Source organism: Xiphophorus hellerii, chromosome 13 (genome assembly GCF_003331165.1).
Source record: "Xiphophorus hellerii strain 12219 chromosome 13, Xiphophorus_hellerii-4.1, whole genome shotgun sequence".
NCBI classification, from domain to species: Eukaryota; Metazoa; Chordata; class Actinopteri; order Cyprinodontiformes; family Poeciliidae; genus Xiphophorus; species Xiphophorus hellerii.
In genome coordinates, this window is record NC_045684.1 from 28,815,137 (window position 1) to 28,835,327 (window position 20,191).

Consider the following 20,191-nt stretch of genomic DNA (forward strand, 5'->3'; position numbering starts at 1 on the left):
TGTGGTGGCGTAGGGGTTAGCGTGACCCACGTTTGGAGGCCTTCAGTCCTCGACGCGGCCGTCGCGGGTTCGACTACTGGACCAGGCGACATTTGCCGCATGTCTTCCCACCTCTCCTTCCCCCTTTCCTGTTAGCCTACTTCCAAAAAAATAAGGGACACTAGAGCCCACAAAAAGACCCCCTGGCGGGGTACAGAAACCCCCCCCCCAAAAAACAACAAAAAAACCCAACAATATTAACATTTATCCAATAGTTATTGGGACAATTTATAGTCATCAAACATTTGTCACTGCGACAGGCCTAACAACGATAAATCTGAATTCTTATCATACTGAGAAATTGCGATAAATGCTATCCGATATGATAAATGCCCACCCGTAACGTAGATTATGAGTACACTCTTAAACGCCTTATTTTAAATCTTGTATTGAAATGGTTTGAATAGTTAGAAGTTTGCATTTAAACACTTATTGAGCCTAACTGGACCTGAACTGTTTCCTGTCTAGATGTCTGCGTATGGACAGCAGGGTCCAGGAGGCTACGGCCAACAGAACCAGGGCTACTACAGCCAGCATGGCCCACCGCCCCACCCCGGCCAGCAGCAGCCTCCATACTCTGGCCAGACCCAGGGCAGTTCTGCTGCTCCCTACTCTCAGCAGGGTCACCCTTCGCAACCACCGGGCCAACACGCCCAGTCTGGGCCCCCATACCAACAATCCCCAGGGCCCCATGGACCTGCTGCAGGGCAGCCTTCCTACAGCCAGCCCCCACAGTCCCATTCAGGACAGCCGCCGTACGTCTCTCCTCAGCAGCAGCAGCAGCAGCAGCAGACTCAACAGCAGCAGCAACAAGGTCCCGGTCCCCAGAGTCAGCAGGGGCCTCAGGGCCAACCTGGTTATCAACAAGCCACCGGACCAGGGCAGACACCCCAGCAGCAAACCCCACCACAGCAGCAAGGACCACCGCAGCAACTAGGAGGTCCTCCCCCCCAAGCCCAGCAGCCCCCAGGTCACGGCCAGCAGAGCCAACAGTCACCTTACTCCCAGACACCCCCGCTGCAGCAACCACCTCAGCAACAGCAGCAACAACCACAGCAGCAACAGCAACAGTCTCCATATCAGAGGTTCCCGCCTCCTCCACAGGTACGATCTTCACCTTGAGGACATGAGAGTATAGCTTTGCTCTTTTAATGTTTAAGGGGGCAGAATTATATAAAATCAACATTTTGTGTTTTACATCATGTTATAATGTTATTCCCTCATCAAATACAAACCTGGAGTGTTGCTTTGATTCTTTTATACATGTTTGAGAAATCTTTTAATCTCCTATAAAGGTTAAAAGTACGGCTGTATAATTATATCGGTTCTACAATATTTATAGATTTTTTCCATCCTCAGAAGGTATATCGATTTTTCATCCGCGAGTATCGATACGTTAAACCATACGGGTTCATAAGCTTATACCGTCTTTTTAACATATCTGGTTTGTGCCAGCATAGCAGCAAGACTCCGCCTCCCCCAGTCTCACTTTCAACTTGTGCTTAAAGTGCATTTTATAAACTACACACCAGTTTTTAAATTGTATTAATATGCCAAGTAAAACCGGAGTTATGCTAAAATAACTAAACCATGTTTTTCCGAATGTCAGAGAAATGTCAAAAACCGGCTTTTCCAGTTATGTGAAAGGGAATGAGCTTATAAATGTAAAAAACGAAACCCAACATTAGGTTCCTCTGTTTTTGGAAATCTCAAATCTTCAATAAATAACGATGGTCTGTATTTTGTTGCTAAGAAACAAAGTAAAGTTGCGCAAGTAACCGTGAAAGAGAAGCTGAACAGAGTAGCGGCGCAAACGGAGTAGCAGCAAAAGCAGTGAGATCGCAAAATTGATGCAAAGTTTGGATATCGGAGCGATTGTGGCATCCACTTCCTAATTTGCTTTTAGCTTAGTGGTTCCTGTTCTGTATATAAAGGGTTACCTGAAGAATGAACACGCAGCATGCAGTGGCGCTCTGTTTTGAGCTGGAAAACGAAGAAGGGAAACCCGCAGCCGCAGTCTGGGCGCAGTGAGGATTGCCATGGTGACGATGGCGGATCGATCATTCTTATTAGAACGATGAGATCCTGGCAGTCTGAGAGGCAGCTACTCAGAGATCCAAACAGGGGAATGGCGGCGCTGCGCCGCTGCAAGGAGTCGATCACTACGGGGTGAGGCAGAGCCGCGCCTCCAGCAGCTAGTAGTAAACAGCTTACAGCCAAGGCTAACTCTGGGAGCCAAGGTAGAAAAGCCTTTCTCCTATAGTCCAAAAGACTTTTTTGTACTCCAAAATGCAGCCACAGTATGTCCAAAAGAAAAACATAAAAGCAATCATTTGCATATTGAGAGTCTACAGAGGCTGATAATCTTCCCATTCAGCTCCCAGATCACTGTGGAAACTTTGAGTTTCATGTCAAATGCACATGAATTAAATGACAGAAACTAATTTTCTCACTGCATCTTTGATTCATTTTGTCCAGCTGAAGACTGTTAGACTCTGTCCAATCAGTCAGGTATTGTGTAGTTGGTGCTTTTAATCAGTTTTCAGTTAATTAAATCCAAGTCTATGGAACACAAAATGTCACTAAAATCACTCTGTCCTAAAGCTTTTCAGAAAATCATAAAAGTGCATCGAATTATAGCGTTTGCCAAATATCGCGATACACATTGTATCGTGATCAGAATATCGTATACCGTATATTATATCATGAGATTATTGTAGCGCTACACCCCTAGTTAAAAGCTGTACAAAACGGCTGGTTGGACCTAGCCCCGCCTTCAAAGATCAAGGCCCTTCTCTGAGCTGCAGTTTCCAAACTTCCACCTCAGAGAGCAGTTCTCCTCCACTCAGATCCTTAAGACTAGTGGCAGCAATTAGCAATTAGCTGGTACAACTGCACATCTGCTGAGCTCATTATAGGAGCTACTTCTCAGTGCAATGTTGGTAAAATATTAAGTGTAAAGAGCAGGAGTTTCTTAAAGTGACAATGACCCAATTTCAAGGTGTTAAATTGTAAATATATTTTATATGGATAGATTCCTGTTTAAAGTTAACACAGTTACCTCATTGTTTTATAAGATGGCACTATGTGCCTGGAAAACACACAATATCGTCCCTTTAAAAACTGCTAGTAATCACTAACAGCTCATCTGTTTCCTGTTTCTCCAACTAGGAGCTTTCCCAGGATTCCTTCAGCTCCCAGTCCAGTGCTCCTCCTTCTAACCAGCCCACCAAGAGCGGTCAGGAAGACAGCATGCAGGGCCGGCCGTCCAGTCTGCCGGTGAGCCCCCACACTCTTTAGCTTTTATGGGTTTTGAAGCGCTGGACCAGCACTAGCATATTCTTTGATCGTTTGGCTTGTTAATTGTGTGCAAACTACATTTGCTGGAATAAGGTTGCTTTCTTACACTTTGCTTTGAACGATGGGTTTCAGCTGCTTTCTGCGCCTTTACCAAAACTCAAATCTGTTTGTGCGATAAAATGCGCTCTACCTAGAACTGTTTTGCAAGCTGTGATTTTTGGGAATTTAGTTGCAAATTGCTGCTTCACATCTCGCTTGGGGTTCCGGCTGACACGACCACAGATACTAGACAAACAGCAGGTTGAGTTTAGTCAGGGTTTAGTTATGACAGTGATTTAAAAATGCCTGGATTGGAGTAATAACCCAAAATAAGCTGTGACCTGAGCCCTGGTGGTGAATCTGGATGTGTTTACCCAATGGGTTTTGTTTTTTTTCCCATTGTTTACCCACCTAGACGTTGTCTTGAGCAGCACTCAGCTTTAGTTGATGATGGGTTGCTTATTTTGTTGGAAGTTTAGTGATTGTAAAATGGCTGATTTTGTGGCACCTTTCATAAAAAACTGGCAGCCAAACTTGTGATTTCTTTTATTTTTTGACACTATTATTAGAGGGGAAACGTTGAAATTGCTCCACATAACTTTCCTTAAAAAAAGTATTTTAACATGGTGAATATTTAAAGTGCAAGCAGCATTTTCAAGTAGCTTCATGAAACAGCAACCTTTGGTACGAGCAAAATCCTGTTCCAGAAATTTTATGAAAATGGCAAGTTGGTGCAAAATTTGCAAATTATGAGTGACTTTTTGTTAATAGTTGGAATTGCTATATCTCAACTACCTGAAGGGACAGAGATATGTAGACAGCACTGTTCCCTTTTCAGATCCAACCGTTTTCCTGTTGCATTTTTAGTAGTTAATCTGTCTTCAATATGCATCAGTAAACCATGTTTGTTGACGTTAGTTGTTTAATGATGCACCGATCCGATATATATCGGATTGGGATTGTAAAAAAAATGACAATGTTCCCAGTCGATGAGGGCAGATCTATTTAATCTAATTCTATACTTTGTGCTGTTCTCGACGTCGTGCTTTATTTTACATTACATTTAGAATTCTTAATTGCACTTTCTGAACCATTTGAAAGAAGGTTTGTGGCGGTTTACTTTTGCATTTTTGACCAAGTTAGTCAATCTATTATTTTTGTCAGTTTCAGTTTCTTTATTTGTTTTTATTGGCTGTTATACTGAACAAATTAAAGTTGTTGATTTTTACATGTTCAGATGTGAAAAAAGTGGATGGATGCATCCCTAGTTGACATGCTTGCTAATTTCCAGCCAGGAGTGAGGTGGTTTTAAAATCACACATTTGACTGCTTGTTTTGACACACTTTGATTTGAACAACACTATTCCTCTCATCCAAAGATGCTCCCTCCAAGTCTTTCTGGTCGGGCCACCAGTCCCGGCTCGAGCCACTACTCAGACGTTTTTTTGTGTCAAAACGTCAAAAGAAACGGCGCGACGCGTACCAATCCTCACGGTGCCGTCGGAGCAGACATCTCTGGAGGTGGCAGCAGAGCCGGTGGATCTTTGTAGAATTAACTCTGCGGTACCAGATCCGGTTCGGATCAAAACAGAGAGAATGGAGAGCGCTCTCACCCGAGAGCTGATTGACGTGAAGACAAGCTCGCAGGTTTTCGCTCGACTTCCAGGGACAAAATACTCTGAGCGCGAACCCAAAGTAAAGAGAAAGCGTTTAGCGACGGCCCTCTGGCTGAGATAAAGGTGAGAGAAGCCCCTAGCCTTCCCTCTCCCCCTCCCTCGCTGGAACACGCTGCAGTTTCCATGGCAGTGTTTATAGGTCAGACTGTGGCGCTAACCTCATTCTGGGCCTCGGGGAAGGAGAGTGAGAAATGAGATCATTAATGCAAGAGAATGAAAGTGAGCGAGGAGGAAAGGGGGTGAGGGGGGTGGGGTGGGGTGGGGGTGGTGGGGGGTTGAGGGACTTCAGGCAAATAACTTTAAATAGTGTGAATGATTGGTCGGAGTCGGAGATGTTGGAGACGGAGGGAGGGAGGCAGAGCTGTCTACGCCATTAGGGGATGCCCTCAGGATGTGTTTCCCTTCTCTTTTATTTATTTCTCTTATTTATTTATACATCTCTCTGTGGGCCAAGCTCATTGGGCTAGTGCTATTTTTATTTAGCTTTTCTCTGTTCCTCCCCCCCACCCCACCCTTCTGACTTCTCAGGGATTCCCTAATAGTGCCGTGTGATTGGCTGAGAGAGGCATTAATCTTCCTAAGGAAGACGTAAACCAATCCTTTTTCCTCTCCTCCTCCCATCCATCCCTGCGGAGCGCACACATTTGGGTGCAGATTAGAGCAGAGTGCCTGGGAACAGACCCCTGACATCCTTGGTTTAAAAAAAAAAACAGCTGGGGTGATTCCTACAGGTGTTTTCAGTTCATGTTCACCTGGGATATTTCTGCACCTGGCATTCAGCTGATTCAGGAACGCTGTCAAGAATGTGAAATCTGCAAATATTTCTGATGGATAGATGCAAGGCTCATTGAACTGAAACATATATTTGAAAATAGTAAAGAAAATGTTTATCTAAACAAAACAGTTTCTTTCAGATTATTCATTAGCGACCATTGAGTTGAACACAATGACAACTCAGTGTCATTGTGTCGCTCGGTGTGTAGTGTAGCCAACGCCAAGAGAGAGAAAAGACTAATATGAGTGGTTTTAGATTGTTTTGTTTTTTTCACGGGGTTTTTTTTGCGTTATTTTCCATTTGCTGTGGAGCACTTCTCTGGATAACACCTACATCTCCAAGTTTCATTTTAACGGGATTGTTCTATGGCAGCAGCGCGGCTGCGGCATGTACAAGAATCGTCTTTTTGCCCTCCTGCGTTGTGCGAAGGCACGAAATTTCCGGATGTAAACGATAACATGCAGCGTGTCTTCGGCGCTGGAAAAAATGAAGAGAGCACTTAAAATGATCGGTTTCTCTGATTTTACTTTTTATAGGTATATGTTTGAGTAAGATGAACATTGTTCTTTTATTCTATGAACTACTGACAACATGTCTCTGAAATTACAAGCAGAAATTTTGAACTTATTTGCAGAAAATGAGAAATGGTCAAAATAACAAAAAAAAAAAAAGATGCAGTGTTTTTGGATCTCAAGTAATGCAAAGAAAACAAGTTCATATTCATTTAGAAACAACAACACTAATGTTTGAACTCAGGAAGAATTCAGAATCAATATTTGGTGGGAAAGGCAGGAGGTTTTCAATGGGGTGCAGTTCAGTGGACTCTTGCGTTTTTCCAGAGCTGTATTTGGCCCTAACCTTTAAAATCTTTCAGGTTCCTGTCATTGTCTTGTGGGACCAGTATCTGTCTTTGGTGTACTCTGCCTTTTACATTGAATCCCTTGAGATGGTAACCATAAACCAGAGTAAACCACTTTTAAAAAAATGTCTACAATTATAGCTTTATTGGAAGTATTTTACTTTGTTTCTAAGCAGATGTTTTATCTAGTTGAATCAATATAATGCTCCTAAGATTCCATTGTGTGAATGAGAAACTGCTACTTTAGGTGTTTGTTGCTGAAACGCTACTTAGAACGTAGTTGATGATCGACAGCATTTTGTCTCAGATCCTATTTCACATCTTTGCTTTATTCTTTCTTACCTGACCTTATTAGCAGCTTCCATTGAGACAGTTAAAGAAATGGAAACTTTGACCTTCAGGAAGCCTTGTGATCTATAGATTAGAACCACGTTAAAATATGAAGTCAAATAAAAAATTTTTTTCCTGTTTTTGATCATAATATTGAAGGACATACTGTATATCCACCAAGGCATGGTCACGTTTCAGATTGTTGCTTAAAGCAGCTAAATGGGGTAAGTAGCATTTAGCTTCTCCATAGCCTCGTCCAGGCTGGTCGGCTAGCAGAGAAAGCTAGCATCGCATAGACTGTGGAAGAGTTTGGTGTTTTCTAGAAGTTGCAGGTTAGGAAAACAAACTGAGTCTGGCAGAAGAGCTGTGGATAGAGGAGGAGGAAAGAGGGAAGGAGGGGGGAGGAAGTAAAAACAACAACAACAAAAAAAACAGACAGCAGTCGTGGAACTAGCTGAGCAGGCTGAACTGGTTCCTGGTTTGTTTGCACCTTGGTACTGGGACACATGTACAGTGCAACTGTTGACTGTTTCCCACACAGGGCTGCTGTTGTGTGTACTAAAATCTTTTTATGTTTTTTTTTTTTTCTTCAAGTCACTACAATGCATTAAGCTAACATAGAACGACACGTAACGAAGCCTGGGCCCAAAGCAGGCGGCTAGATGGTAGAAGTCCTCGTGGTTTTCAGATCTTCTTGTGACCTACATACGTTTACGCTGTTTCTAGGAAAGAAAGTGAATTCAGTGCTGTGAGGAGGGAAAAAAAGGACATTTTTGTCCTCTTGAATGAGTCACATTATTGACTTAGTCTGTAATGAATAACCCTAGTTGCTAATTAAAAGGGCTCTCCACCAGTTTTACTCATGAAGGGTTTTGCTCTTCACAAGGAGTGCTGCACAGCTTGTGAAAACAGTTGGTTAATGTCTCCTGCAGGTCCGGTGGGAGCTTTCAGCGCAGTCAGCCGTGTTTTCGACAAATATTCTCTGGAAGCTTTGCTATGTACGTAGAAATGGCTTTTCTTTCTTTTCCAAAACAATATTTTGTAACTTTACAGAAACTGATCATGAAAACCTTGAACTTGTTCACACTTTTTGTAACGTCACAACCAAAAAAAAACTCACGGTGTAATCTATTTGGAGTCCGTGCGATGGACCAACACAAAGTAACACAATATCGCAAGGTGGCAAAAAAAAAAACTACATACACATGATTTGGAAATAAAAATCTGAAATAGATGGCTTATGTCTTTGTTCAGTCCCCTTAACTCAGACACTTCTAAATAAAACTCAGTACAGCCTGTTGCCAATAGAAGAGTGGAAGCAGGAGAATCAGGGGTTAAATGAAATCATGAGCCAAAGAAGAAACACAACATTGATGGGGTTTTTTTGCTTTTTTGAGAAATACAGTGAGGAGGGATCTGCTGTTTTGTCAGTGTGAATCATTTAGCTGTCAGGAATAACAAGCCTTCTAAAACTGAACTCTGTATTCAGGTGAGAAATCACTTCTTGGTGGTTTTTCTTTTAATTCTCCTCTAAACAGGGCTGACTCGATTAATCAGATTAATCACGATGAATCAATTATTGAAATAATCGTCAGCTAATTTGATTAATTCTTAACTAGGGTATACAGTCTTTTAAAAAAAAAGCCAACTGCTGAAAGGACACCATCACCAGAGCAGTAATTAAGCCAAAAATGTATAAATTTTGCATTAAAGATGTATACATATAAACCTTTGTCTGTAAATATGTGCTACCGAGAACTCCTCAAGTGGCCTAGCTTTAGCTTCACCTGGTTCAATACCGTTTAAAAACAGATCTCAAGCACCTTTTGAAAAGCAAATTAATCTGTTAATCCAACAAATAATCAGCAGATCAATCCTACACTGATGTTAAGTCTAGCAGAAAGAAGCGAGCTATTCACATGTTGTTAGAAGTATTAATTTAGCTTCAGAGGTATTCTTTGCACAAATGACAGGAACACTGTTGCATTTTATGTTTGCTTTCTAATTCGGAAAGGAATATAATTATTTGTTTATTTGCATATTTTATTTTATTTCTAATGAAATAAATTAAAAATCTGCAGAATGTGCCAATTTTTTACCTGATTAATTGCCAGAAGAATTGATTAATCACCAGAACAATTGATTAATCGTTAGAATAATTGACAGATTAATCAATAATTAAAATAATTTGCAGTCTTACCTCACAGAAATCTTTTAAAATTTAGCAAAATGGCAGCGTTATAGCACAGCTGCAAGCATGAAAAGGTAAAGTAAAACTTTACCTTTGCCCCCAGATCCCCGAGCAGCTGAAAAGGAGGCTTCATGGAATCGAACACAGTTACAGTAGTAAGACCAAAGAGCAGAGAGAGAGGAAAGAAGTTTAAACCATCTGTCATAACAGGCAATGCTGCCCTATTTTCTGACCAAACGACCAGACAGAGGTTTTAAGAGGAGTGGTAAAAGCAGATGAGGTGGATTAGCGGTTCTGGCTGAAAACCCTTTGCATCATCCCAGACCTGCTACGGTGGAATATTGTTTCTACTGCCCGAAAACTGAGCTGTCAGCATGCTGCAGGTCTTCAGTCAGAGGCCTCTTCGAACATATTTGGATAAAAATGTTTCATATTTTTATATATATAAAGTATTTTTGAATTTGACTTGAATTCTGAGTAATTGTTGCTCAACTCAAACTCCGGAGCAGCTGCTACTTTGATATTATTTCAGATGAGTTTCATTAAGATCCATTGAAGTCTGTGTCTGGAGCCAACTGTGTAAATGTGTAAGGGGTGTGCGTTGTTTTGGAGGGCTCTGAGGCAGACCCGGAGCAGATGGAAAGCAGAGCAGCCTTTTGTCGTCACCGCCGGGCTTTTCAATTCTCTGGATGTGACACTTCCGCTTGTTGTCAGCCTATAGGAAGGGAACTAACTACCAGACCACCATTAACTTCTTTTCACTGCTTCCCTCTCTGCTCCTCCACTCACCCCCCTACAAAATTTCCTTCTTGTCGTCTCTCTGGTCTTTTGTGCACCCTGAGGGGCTAATCCCAGGCAGCACCGCCCTCCTCTTGTAGCGCTCTGCTCTTCTGACATGCCTGAAAGTGCTTCAGATTTGAGAGGAAGGTCACATGTTGGTCACACTCTCAGGCCCAAGTTGGTTTTTTGGTCTTCCCATGTCCTGCCTTTCGTTTCTCGGGATTACTCTGACCTTAACAACTATGACATGAGCTTCAGCGTGACAGGTTTTTAACTTTTTTAAGCTTAGTGTTTTTGTGTAGATTTTACACTTCAATCTGACTAATGCTGGACGAACACCTCATTTAGCTGAGGTATCGCCAGTTGACTTCCTACATTTGTAGTTGTGCTGCAGCTGTCATTCATCCAGTTTTCTCCCTTCACCAACTCTGAAGCGGACATTTTTACATGATTCATCAGAATCGAACACAGTTACAGTAGTAAGGCCATCTAATAATGCCTGTGAGTGTAGTTAGAGCTTTCTAACTTTCTCACAAAGAAAACTGTTTTATTTTTAGTAATTTTAGCAGTTAGCTATTTGGGGAACATGTGTTCACTAAACAATCAGTAATGAAGACGCAGTAGTTAGATTTCAGTGCGTTGTCTCTGTTAGGGATGCATCGATCCACTTTTTTCACTTTCGATACCAATACAGATATGAGGTTTAGTATCAGCCTGTCCGATACAGAAAGTCATCCGAGTTCACTTAAGACATTTCCTTTCTGTTTTTAAAACACAGACATAAATGACTGAATTACAAACTTATTTTGCTATCTCTGCACCAGCACAGCACACTTTAATCCACCAAGAGCTTCACAAGCTGGGTCAAATATGTGAAAACAACACAACTTTAATTTGTTCAGTCAGTGCAATTAGGAATAGTCAATGTAAAATAAATAATAATAATAAAAGATTTAATGGAAACGCCACAATTGTGAACTTGCGTGGGTTTTTTTTTTTTTTTTTCCGGCATTAGTAGAATATAAACAAAGATTTGCATTCATTTGTAAAGGAAACACAGCTGCTGTTTCCCTCTAGTCTTTAGAGTCCAGCCAATCAGCACAAAGGAAAATAAGTGCTATTCCTGGTTTGGTGGCTTTTCGAAGACTAACCAATATTATGTCCAGTAGCGTTGCACTTAGGTATGTCAGCCTCCGAGGCTGAATTTTTTTCCCAAGTATTTTAGACGTGCTTCACAAAAAATTACATAAATAAGTGAATTTTCTGAAAATACAAGCCTGAGTTAAAAGCCAACATCCTTTAGTAGAAAATATAGTTTCCTTTTAAAAGCTTCTTGAGGCTGTCTTAAACAACTTCCACACCAAAGAGTGTTGTGATCAACTCAAACTGTTGAGGTTTAGCAATGAAGAACTTGGGATTATTGAGTTTATGATAATCTGATAAAGCTGAGCTCAGAGTAAAAAGTTAAAAAAGTTCCCTGAAGGAGACGATGCCAAGTGTTTTTCTCCAGGTACATTTGCATCTCAAACATTTCTAAATTATTGTGAGCAGTGTGCACCAAGGCATGGGGCATTCACTTTCAAAAAAAAAAAACAAAGAAGAAAGAGAAAAAGATTATTGGATTTCCTAACCAGACGATTTGTTGTTGCATCTGAAATTTTCATTACATATTGAGTTTGTTCTTTTCATTTTCAAACTTCTAGAGGCTAATAATAGTTTCCATCCAGCCTGGTCTTGTTAGCGGCTGCTTAATGGTGCATTCAAGAGCATAGGAAATAAGACTTTGATTGTGGAGCTGAATAAAGACTCTAATTCAATTGCTGGACTAGAAAGCAAAAGTGTTTGATGCTTGCTGGCAATTAATAACTTTTATACATCTCCTGTAAGCATAAATATGATCCAAACTTTCCTACAGTATTTGTATAATTGAGTTTCTTGTGAACAGTAGGGGGGAAAAAAAGCAGGTTCAGCTTTTACTTCATTTTTATTTCGATACGTAAAGACCAAACACGTGTTGGGTTAATGCAGATTGTTCCCTTTAATTTTTTGACTGGATCATTTACCATTTGCCCCCCCAGAGAAACGCTGTTATTCTGTGCATTTGCAATAGACCAGCTACTTCCCAGCAGCAGCTCCCCCTGCCTTAATGACCTTTAATTTTATGTACCAAGCCTCCTGATGTGAAACTAAATGATCTTCTACTTTTCCTGTAACACTTTTAAACCCCCCACCCCCAAGCCCCTTCTCCATCCTGCGCTCCCCGCTCAGCCCAGCCCAGTTCGGCTCTCCTGCGGCAGCTAAGCTTGTTTTTGCGACATAGCTCTGGAGCAATCAGCCCGATAAGGCCCGGCCCACTTTGATTTTTTTTTCTTTTTTTTTCTTCCTCCTCGTGTCCCTTTTCCTTCCAGCCCCTGCCCCCTCTGTAGCTTTCCCTACATTACCATCATCTTATTTTTCCTGCATTTCTCTTTCTCTCCACGTTTAACACACCTATATCCCTTCTCTCCCTCATTCCTCTTTCAGTCTAAATTCTCATTTTCTCTTTTCCTCGCCCGTGCCCTCTGCCGACCGCCTCCTCCCCTCCTTCCTCTCTCTCTTTCCCTCTCCTCTCTCAGTAAATCAGCTTTCATAACGCCGTGCAGCACAGCCCTGCTTTGCGAAGCCTCTGACGCTGACAGAATTCAGAGTCCGGGGCCAGCTTCCTGTTGCTATTCTGGGGCCCTGGTTTCCTGTGTGGACGTGTCTCATTCAGGTTCCAGGGCGCCTCTTGCTCCCTCCCCTTCTCTCTCTTTCTGTTTCTCCCCCCTCCACTCCACTAGCTTGCCCTCTCTCTTCTTTCCTCTGTATGATTTTTAATTAACGTGCTTGAGGAAATTCAATCTGCTGACGGGAGTGCGGCGTTTTGGACTGTTTCTCGGCTGCAGAACACCGCGCTTCGCTCTCTGCAAGATACTCCACACACCCAGAACACACTCTTTTCGTTTAGCTCTCTCCGTTCAGTCTCTCGCTCTCGCTCTCTCTCACACACACACACACACACTCACATGCCCCTCCCCTCTGCCTCCATTTCTGCTGGGCTGAGCTAGTTTTGCAGCACAAAGACTGTGGCTGACTGCAGCACTGTCTGTCCTCTGCTTTCTCCTGTGTGAGCTGGGAAAAAAAAGCTGCTGAGGCTGGATGGATGAAAGCAGCTTCATGATGAAATCAACTCCTGCTACCCCTAACCCCATTATCTTAATCCTAATTTGTAACCTTACCCTAAACCCTACTCCTATATCTTAACCCTAATATCTTACCCATTCCTACCCCAAATATTCCACGTCCAGTATCCTACCCCTACCCCACTCCTACCCCTAATATTCTATGTCGACTATCCTACCCCTAGTATCTTAACCCTAATCTCCTACTCGCTCATGTTGTATACATAGAAAAATCTTCCCTCTTCCTAGTTAGTTCACCAACAGTCATGTGCTTTGGTACAGCTCCCACTTTCACATCGGGTTGTTTGAGTTAGAGTAAGAGGGGAGGGGCCCTGTCGGTCCAGGAGAGCAGTCAGTCTGGCTCTAGGGGTCTGGAGCCTCCCCACAGACCACCTTCCTCCCCACCTCTGCTTGGTCCTCCGTATCCCAGCAGCCTTCACCTCGAGCTGGGCAGCTGCCTGCCTCACTCGGGGCATCTGTGCGCTGCCCTGGGACTCCTTGCTACTATTGTCATCTCCACAAAAGGCCCCCACCACAACACATACACCATCTCCTCATTATTCACAGCCATCACCCCTCCACCCTCCTCTTCTTCAGCATCTCTGCTGAAGTGTTTCCCCACATTTTTTGCTCCCCCACACAGAGAAGCTCAATTAAGCAAATGAGAAGCCTTAAAAAACCCTCCCTCCTCATTGATTAAGAGTCATACTTCATATCCTTCAGTTTTTCTCTCCCTGGTAGGAATCTAAGCACAGTACACTGAATTCAGTTTCTGCTTTTATACATTTCTGGTTTCTGGTGGGTGTCATCCTCCTCCTAAGCACTAACCCACCGGTCATCATGTTTGACATCATTTCAGTCGTGGTTGGAGACCCCTGATGGACCCAGGAGTCACTCTACATCCTGTGTGAACGCCTGTAATGGCTGCTGCTGTTCCAGGCAGGGGGACTGCCTTGCCTCGGCTCCTTCCTCAGTTTCTTTCCCTCATAGTAGGGGTGGGAGTGCCCCCTTATGGTTGTGCTCAATCCTGCAGATCTTGAGCTATGGTGTTGATGGTGGGGGCGGAGGGGGGTGTTGGGTTGGGTAAGAGCTGTCTCCCTCCTCCGCCGATCCCTCGGTGGACTTGCAAGGCCTTTGTGCGTCAGCAGGTCAGCTGGCCGAGGCGCATACAGGTCCACTTTTCCCATTTGGACTCTGGAACTTGTCCCAGACACCAGAGTCACCGAGTTGCTTCAGGACCAAGCGGGCTCCACTCCGATCACGCTCTGATGATAATGTGTCACATCAGCACTTTCCCCTGCTGGAGCCTGGAGTCTCATTTGGCGTTGTGCTTACCAGAGGAGAAGAAGAGGCGACTCTTACAGTGACCCATCTCTGATTTCAAAAGCTGACCCTGAGCAGGAAAAGCCAGTCAGGAAATAAACAGAAACGTGAGGGATGCTGGATGTTTTGGTGCCTCATGTTTGTCCACTGATTGTCTCAGGCCTCCTGAGCATAAGAGGACCAGCGGCTGTGTGTGTAATTAAAGTGCAGGCAGTGACGATGATGACGGTGGAGGAGGAGGAGGAGCAGCAGCGCCACTTTGGTGCTTCTGCGCTTCCTGTAACAATGACAGGCTTCTTCTTTTGTAGTCGCTGACTGCACCGTGACCCTGCCAGGCACGCAGGGAGGCCTCACAGAGACAGACAGACAGGGGGTGGGGGGGCTCTAATGTGTCAACCACATGGATCACAGTAACCATGGCAGCACTTGAGATGCAGCCAGGTTTTTTTTCCCCTCCCCTAATAAGGCATGTGTCTACAATGAAGGGAGTGAGCTCATGTTTTAATGTACACAGGACCTCACCGAAGGATTCCTGTCTACAACTTTTTCTTTTTTTTTCCAACAACCACAAACCTTAATGTGTTTGTTGTTGAGATTTTATTTGACTTTTTTTTCCTTGCACAATTTGAAAGTGGGGTCTTGTATAAAGACCCCCGCATTTATTCTTGGTGGAAATCTTCAGTGCGTCTCTAACAGCTTTTTCAAAATGGCTGGAGCTGCATCAGATTGCATCCATCATCTTCTGTGTCCCTGCCAGAGAAAGTATCTCCAAGCCATGATTCTGTAACATGCTGGACTCTGAAGGCAGTTGTTTCTCCTACGTTTTGTTTGGTGGTATCAGAGTAAAGGGGTTGAATGTAAGGTTGTTTTCACAGCTTGTGGTCCAGTAGGCTCAGTTTGATTGGGGACCAAAATGTCATCATTTGTTCCATTTCCAGCTGCTGCAGTTCACTTTCACACTGCTACTTGCCAACCAGCCTGTTCCCCTCCTTGCCTGTGGGGGCGCTGCACCAAGAACTGCTAAAGAAAACAACACAAACAGCTTTGACGAAGACGCTGAGTCCAACTTCCTTCTTCACAAAATGTAAACAAAAATGGAGTGGCGTTAGATTTTAGCGGTTGGTAAAAGACCAGGAGCCATTTCTTCCGCTAGCGCTGGACTCCCACGTTTGTTTTAGTTGTGTCTACCCAGAATGCCTTGCGCTGTAGTCCTCTTCCTGCTTTTGGAGTGCTTTCTGGTGCACTTGACGTTCACATATGCATTCGAACCACACAAGAGTTCATTTCCACAGCAGCCAGACCAGAGTTTGCTTACGCATTCACACCACACCAAACAAAACTAAAGTTCAGTTAAACGGAGCTGGTGTGAATGAACCCTAAAAGTTTGTTACACACTGATTTTATTATTATTATTATTTTTTTTCTAAACAAATGCTAAAACAGTGTGTACAATTTCTTTCTTTTTCCTAACTATAACTTGACCTGTGAAGCGCAAAATCCGAATAAAACGTTTTGCAGTTTGTGGTTGCAACATGACAAATGTGAGAATGTTGACGTTGACGAGGTTTAGCTTTTTGTCGCGCTTCGGTCGAAACCCCGACGTCGGAACTCGAACGCCACCAGCAGCACCCGCTCTGGCCACAGTCACATGTTCAAGACACGTTCCATTACTGCCTCTTTGCTCCTACTTTCTGCTTCTCACACTTTGGAATGGAGAAAAAAGGGTGGGGGTGGGGTGGAGGGTAGGCAGAGCAGACTAATGGCTCTGTTCAGGCTTGATTGATTCAGTGAAGTAATCTGCAAATGGAATATATTAGGACGGCGGAGAGCTGAGGAGATGACTCAGAGACGGCACAGGCTCGCTGAGAAGGAGCAGCGGAGAACGTCGGAATAGTGGGAAACACTAAACACCATCTGCTGTTCTCCAACATTTCACAGACGAACCGCCTTCCCAGGACGTTTCACCGACACCTTTTAGTTTTTATGACGTCTTCAGCACGCAGGCATCGTCTTTTGGAGCGGGGTTCGTGTTCTCAGATGTTAAGAGATGATGGATCCCGTTTAGCAGTTCTCAGCCCTGTAGTTCCATGTTAGGCAGTGCTGGGAAAGGCACAAAATGGCTGCCATAGAGTGAGCCTCCTGCAGAATAGACCTGCAGCTCTCTCCTTCTCTCCACAACTCAGCTTCCACATTTTCCATGAATATTAAAAAAAAGATAAAAAATCCACATTTTCAGTCTAAACTCCCATCATTAGTTGCTGTAATAACCATACATGATGCTGCTGTGACCGTCCTCAGAGCTCATTATTACCACACACACACACACACACACCCACACACATGCCCACATATGTATATGTATCAGTCCTACTTAGCCAGCCCTCAACTCATGCCTGCTCCACGTTTTTCTCATCATTTGCCTTTTAATAATGACTGTTGAATAGCAGAGCCTCAGCAACAGCATCAACTGCCAGCCCCCCACCTCTCCACCTCCCTCTCTCTCTCCCCCGTCGCTCGCTCGCTGTCCGGCTTGTGCAGTCAGCAGAACAGGCTGGTGCTGTGCAGTATTGAGTTAGGAAAAATCAATGACTGCAGAGTGGGAGTAGGTAGGAGCTTGTGTGTGTGTGCGTGTGTGTGTAGTATACAATGCTTCTGCCAAGCCAGGCTGAGGAATCAGAGCTGTCAGATATTTACAGAATGTCAAGAGAGCTCACTTTGTAAGCCATGCATACGATATGTGCTGCTGTAGGCTCTTAGATAGGTTTGTTGGTAGCTGTTGTTTTCACATTGAAGAAAGAAACCCCCGCCCTTTTTTGGGGGGGTTGGGGGGGGGTGGATTAGATTTAGTTGTGTTGCCGTTGAATTATGTATTATTCCTATAAAACCTTCATGTTTGCATTAAATAGGAGAGGCCAGGCTTCTCTGATGGTGTCCCTGATCTGATTCTGCTCCTTCGTGAAAAGTTCTCACTAGCTGCTGCTGCTGCTTCTTCTTCTGAGTCAAATCTAAAAGGTGAAGTGAAGTGAAAACCTTTGGATAGAAAGTCTGCCTCTTGACTCTCGCCTTTTTAAATCCTTTATGAAGTTCTCCATATGTTGCTTTAGGCTATGTTCACACAGCAGACGGCTGTGATCCATATCCGACTTTTTCATGACGGTCTGAACGGAACAATTGCAATCTTTTCATGAACCAAAAAAATCACATCCATGTGGTGCCCAGGTAATTGTTTACATCTGGAAATTTCACACATGCGCACAACACTGGAGGGCAAAGAGACGATTCTTTTGCGTACCACCCATAGCCGCGCTGCCGCGGTACAACAGTTCCGTTAACTAAATGAAATTTGGAGATGTAGGTATTATTAATTTATTGATATGCACCACAGCAAAGGGAAAATTAACGCAGGAAAACCGTTGAGGAATAACTCAAAAGCACTTTTTTTTTTTTAGCAACTGACAACAACACCACTTTGTTTCAGGATTCAGCATCTAAACACTCAAACATTTCCCACACAGAACATTCAGTCCGTTACAGTTTTATGTTTTTAGGTTTGATGTTTATTTTGCGATTATTAATAAGTCATCTAGATTAGCTGCCGCTGCTATTAGCTACTCTAACACTGTGGTGGTAGGTTAGCTAATTTAAACACCTGCACTACTGACCATCTGTCAGAGTTGGTGTGTGGGTCGCCTTTTTGTTTTTAATTTTGCAACTGAACCGAAACACCGAATTTCACATCACATCTACATGTTAAGGTTGTCAAAGTCAAGCTAGCATAACTGAACTACTTCCCTCTCCCTCACATCTTTTTTCTTAATTAAAACCTTTTTCTGACCTGGTTATTTGGCTGTCATAGGGTTGACAAGTATGTGGTGTCTAAAGTTGTTCTGTCGTTTCTTATAACACTGGCAAAAGCAATTGTGAACAGATTTCCTGGATAACAGCCGTTAGCCAGGCTAGTTAAGAGCAGAGAACGACCTGCTAATCTGGCTCTGGCTCAGTTCCTGCCTTCCTATTTGAGGCTCTGTTTAAGGATAACAGGGAGGTTAGTTTATGCCTGCAAGTTTGTCCCGTTTGTCTGCACTATATGGATTTGTGGCACATCTCTGAGCTGAACTCAGAATCTGTTCTTTAACGTTGCCACAGAACTCAGCAGCACATTGTTCTGGGACATTTCCAACAACACAAACAAGCAAGCAACCGAAAAAAACGAAGCTAAAGAGAAAAAAAGCCTTTTATTATCTAATTACATGATTTTGTATGATGATCGTTTTCTCCATCTGATTCAAAGTCTGATTCAAAACTTTATATTCGTCTGAAATTCACCAACATTTTCAATGTCTTAATTTTATTCCTCCTCGTTTATGTTTGTGTTGTAGTGCAGATGATTATATAACTGATGGTGGATGATCAGCAGATTTTTTTTTCTCAGACTTTCATACTCTCTTCCTGTTTTCTCATTGGATTTGTTTACCGTCTAAACGGCCAACTTACTGATTCTGTCATTTTCTATTGATAACCTGCCCGGTTCTGACTTGAGTAAAAGCAGCTCTGAATACTGAGCTACTGAGTGCTCACTATTTGCTTTAAGTAAGTCCTCATCCTTACTGTCAAACAATACAGTACATCTAGAACAACGTTTGGATGAACTGTGGAAACGCCACTCGGAAGAATTGAATAGTATTCGTTCAGTCACTGTCAAAGCACGAGAGAAACAAAAGTTATGTTAGTGTACGCATTTACGTTGACCAGAACTGAAACCGACAACTGAGAAATTCCCTGAAAAACGATTTTACAGACATGTGAACATGTTCGCTCTTTTTCCCCGAATGCCAACGTTTCACTTTTTAAGGTTTTTGTTATTTTTTTGTTGAAAAATAAAAGACTGTTGCATAAAATCTCCCAAAAAAATATGCTAATTTTAGAGTTTGTAAAAGTGTTGTGTTGGTCTTCTAACCTGCAGATGCAGGAGCTTCATATCATTAAACACAGCTTCATTAAACAACACCTGGCCTCTTTGGTCCAGGTCCGGTTCTGAATCTGCATGGTGTCCAATAGTGTCCAAAACACGGTTTTGTCCAATAGTTGAACTTCTCGTTTTTGAAGAATTCATTTTTGGATAATCTTTAAAATTTTTTTTTAAATTCACCTTTATTCTCCTTGGCTTTTCATATTCAGAGTGACGTCAGAACGCCCACAGCCTTCATCTCGTTTGTTTTACAATTTCTATTTACTCTACGACGGCGTACCAGTGCAAATCCAGTTTTTAAGTTAGGAAAATAAATCACAATATTAGAAAAATAAAGTTGTAAGAGCTTCAACACGAAAAACAAAACATTAACGAGGAATGTTGAGCATCTCTTGAAGTTGTACTCCACTTTAAGTTTTATAGAAATACTATAATTTACGTCAACTCTATGATGGAATGCTAGGGCCAGGCTAAGAATTATTTTTATTAATAATATTTTTGAGAATGATGTCGTAATATTAGAAGAATAATGTAGTAATTTTTATAAAAACTCCCAATTACAAAAATTAAAAAGAGGAATGTTGGGCATGTTGTGAAGTTATGCGGTGGTGTAAGTTTTACAGATCTGGAAATAATTAATCTTTTAACACATCAGCATCAAATTCTCATCAGTAGCTCTACTTTTATACAATAGAGCGAAACAAGTGAGT

At 42.7% G+C, this 20,191-nt stretch overlaps 1 protein-coding gene across 2 annotated transcripts in view; it reads left to right on the top strand.

The window, feature by feature from the left end:
* The window catches only part of arid1ab (AT-rich interactive domain 1Ab), a 90,990-nt gene that overhangs the window by 33,367 nt on the left and 37,432 nt on the right, over positions 1–20,191 (top strand). For both annotated transcript variants that reach the window (XM_032580084.1, XM_032580083.1), the window contains exons 3-4: positions 508–1,143; positions 3,211–3,318. In XM_032580084.1, the coding sequence (XP_032435975.1) occupies positions 508–1,143; positions 3,211–3,318 (744 nt within the window). The remainder of the gene's footprint in view (positions 1–507; positions 1,144–3,210; positions 3,319–20,191) is intronic.